The following is a 1,766-nucleotide window of genomic DNA, read 5'->3' on the forward strand; positions in this document are numbered from 1 at the left end:
CCCTCCTGCCCGCATGCAGGAGGCTCCCACAGCCTGGTGGCTGCCCAAAGCCAACCCAAAAGCCAACCCAAAGCCAACCCCGCGGCACAGGACAGCTCCTGCCTGACACCGCCACCGAACGCCCCAAACAGCATCGGACAAGCTCGACACAGAAGACTCTCCTACCTGCCACAGCCACGCCAGCTCCTCCAAAGCACGGAGGCGAGGAGACACTGCCAGAGGTGGAGGGGCTGCCCATGCCTGGGTGCTGCCGGTGCCCCGGGTGCTGCCCACGCCCTGGGTGCAAGCAGGGTCAGCCCAGCTGCAGCAGCTCTTCGTCAGCAGGCAATTAGTGGGCTCAGCTGCAGGGGAGCAACCACAGCCTGGCTGGGGGGGGAGCTGGTGGCCCTTGCTGGGGAGCAGGGGGTACCCAGGCCTTGCTCTGATCTCGCCACATCCTTAAGCTTTTCCTCGGAGCGAGCCTACCCCATGGCAGCACCGAGGGTCCCATTTCCCCCCTGCGCAGCGCCCAGCAAGGACAAGAGCTGGCACCAGGGTGGTCGTTCCGAGAGAGGGGAAAGTGTCAGGTCCTGAACACATGCAAAACCATTGTCGTTGAGATGAAGGATTTATTTACACGTCAAGGAAAACTCTCACCCAGAGTCACGTGAGGAGGAAAAAGCAAACAAACCCAAAGGACCGAGCGCTGTGCCTCCTGAACACAAACGCTCACGCTCCCCAGGCCGCCCCGAAGGGCAGCCAAATGCCTTCTCTCCTCCTTCTCCACAAGGAGAAACTAAAGGCATGATTTTCTTTACAGTTATCTGCACCTCTGAAAACACAATCAGAAAATAAAAACTGCCTTTGCAAAGAGACCTGCCCACGCACGGGCAGATCACAGAGCGCCCCTCGCTCTGCCGCGGGGGAAAGGTCCGGGGGGCAGCACACCTAGTACTCGTCCAGGGTGTCTGCCCGCGGGACGGAGAGGCCCCGCTCCTTCAGCGCCTGCACTTTCAGCTTCTCCGATTCCTGCTTGGCCTGCTGCTCCACCCGCTGCTCCTCCAGGATCTCCTCGATGGAGACCTGCTGCAGCGGCGTGTCGCTCTCCTTCTCCAGGTCCTGCAAGAGAAGCAGCCCCTTCAGCGCCGCAGGGCAGCCGACACAGCCGAGACGTCCGGCTCTGCTCGTGGGATGCTCCGGGCACCGCTCCGCCACGGGGTCCGTGCTCGGGGCTGGGCCAACGCCGCCTCCGCCGAGTGCATCCCACCGGGCAGGCAACGCCGGTCTGGAGGGGCCAAAAGCCAGCAGGGACAGCAAAGGCGTGGGGTGGATCTGCCCTCGCATCTCCAACGGGACCCTGGCGCAAACCCCTCTGGTGCTGGGGCTTCGGTGACACCCGAGCACTTCCGACAAGGCCTGGCCAGGCTCTGTGCCCTGGGGGGAGCGGGCATCGCTGAGCCATGGATGATGTGCTCCATCGCTCTCGCCAAAGTTGCTGGAGCAGGACGGCTCCTGAGACGAGCAGCCGAGCCGCGGCAGGGGCTGCTTCCCAAGCTCTGGGCTTACTAGCTCGAAGGCAGCCGGGGATTTGGTCCTTAAACACTCGGGGTCTCCCTGGGTCACAGATTTCATGCAGGATGGTCTCCTCCAGGTGAGCCCCAGAGGCCCCCAGACTGCGGCAAGCCTGTGCCCACACATCTTCCATGAGCGCCATCAAAAGGCAGAGACAATGCAAACCAGAGGTGCTGGAGGCGCCCCAAGGGGTGGGTATGTGGGCAGGGACCCCC

At 63.1% G+C, this 1,766-nt stretch overlaps 1 protein-coding gene across 1 annotated transcript in view; it reads right to left on the reverse strand.

Annotated features, from left to right (window-relative positions):
* Positions 1 to 601: 601 nt before the first annotated feature.
* LSM1 (LSM1 homolog, mRNA degradation associated) overlaps positions 602 to 1,766 on the reverse strand; it is a gene marked incomplete at its 5' end in the record, with an annotated part of 2,787 nt that continues 1,622 nt past the window's right edge. Inside the window, one exon of the mRNA XM_035893815.1 lies at positions 602 to 1,098. Within this exon, the coding sequence (XP_035749708.1) occupies positions 928 to 1,098 (171 nt within the window). The remainder of the gene's footprint in view (positions 1,099 to 1,766) is intronic.

This window comes from Egretta garzetta, unplaced genomic scaffold (assembly GCF_000687185.1).
Source record: "Egretta garzetta isolate BGI_Z169 unplaced genomic scaffold, ASM68718v1 scaffold725, whole genome shotgun sequence".
NCBI lineage: Eukaryota > Metazoa > Chordata > Aves > Pelecaniformes > Ardeidae > Egretta > Egretta garzetta.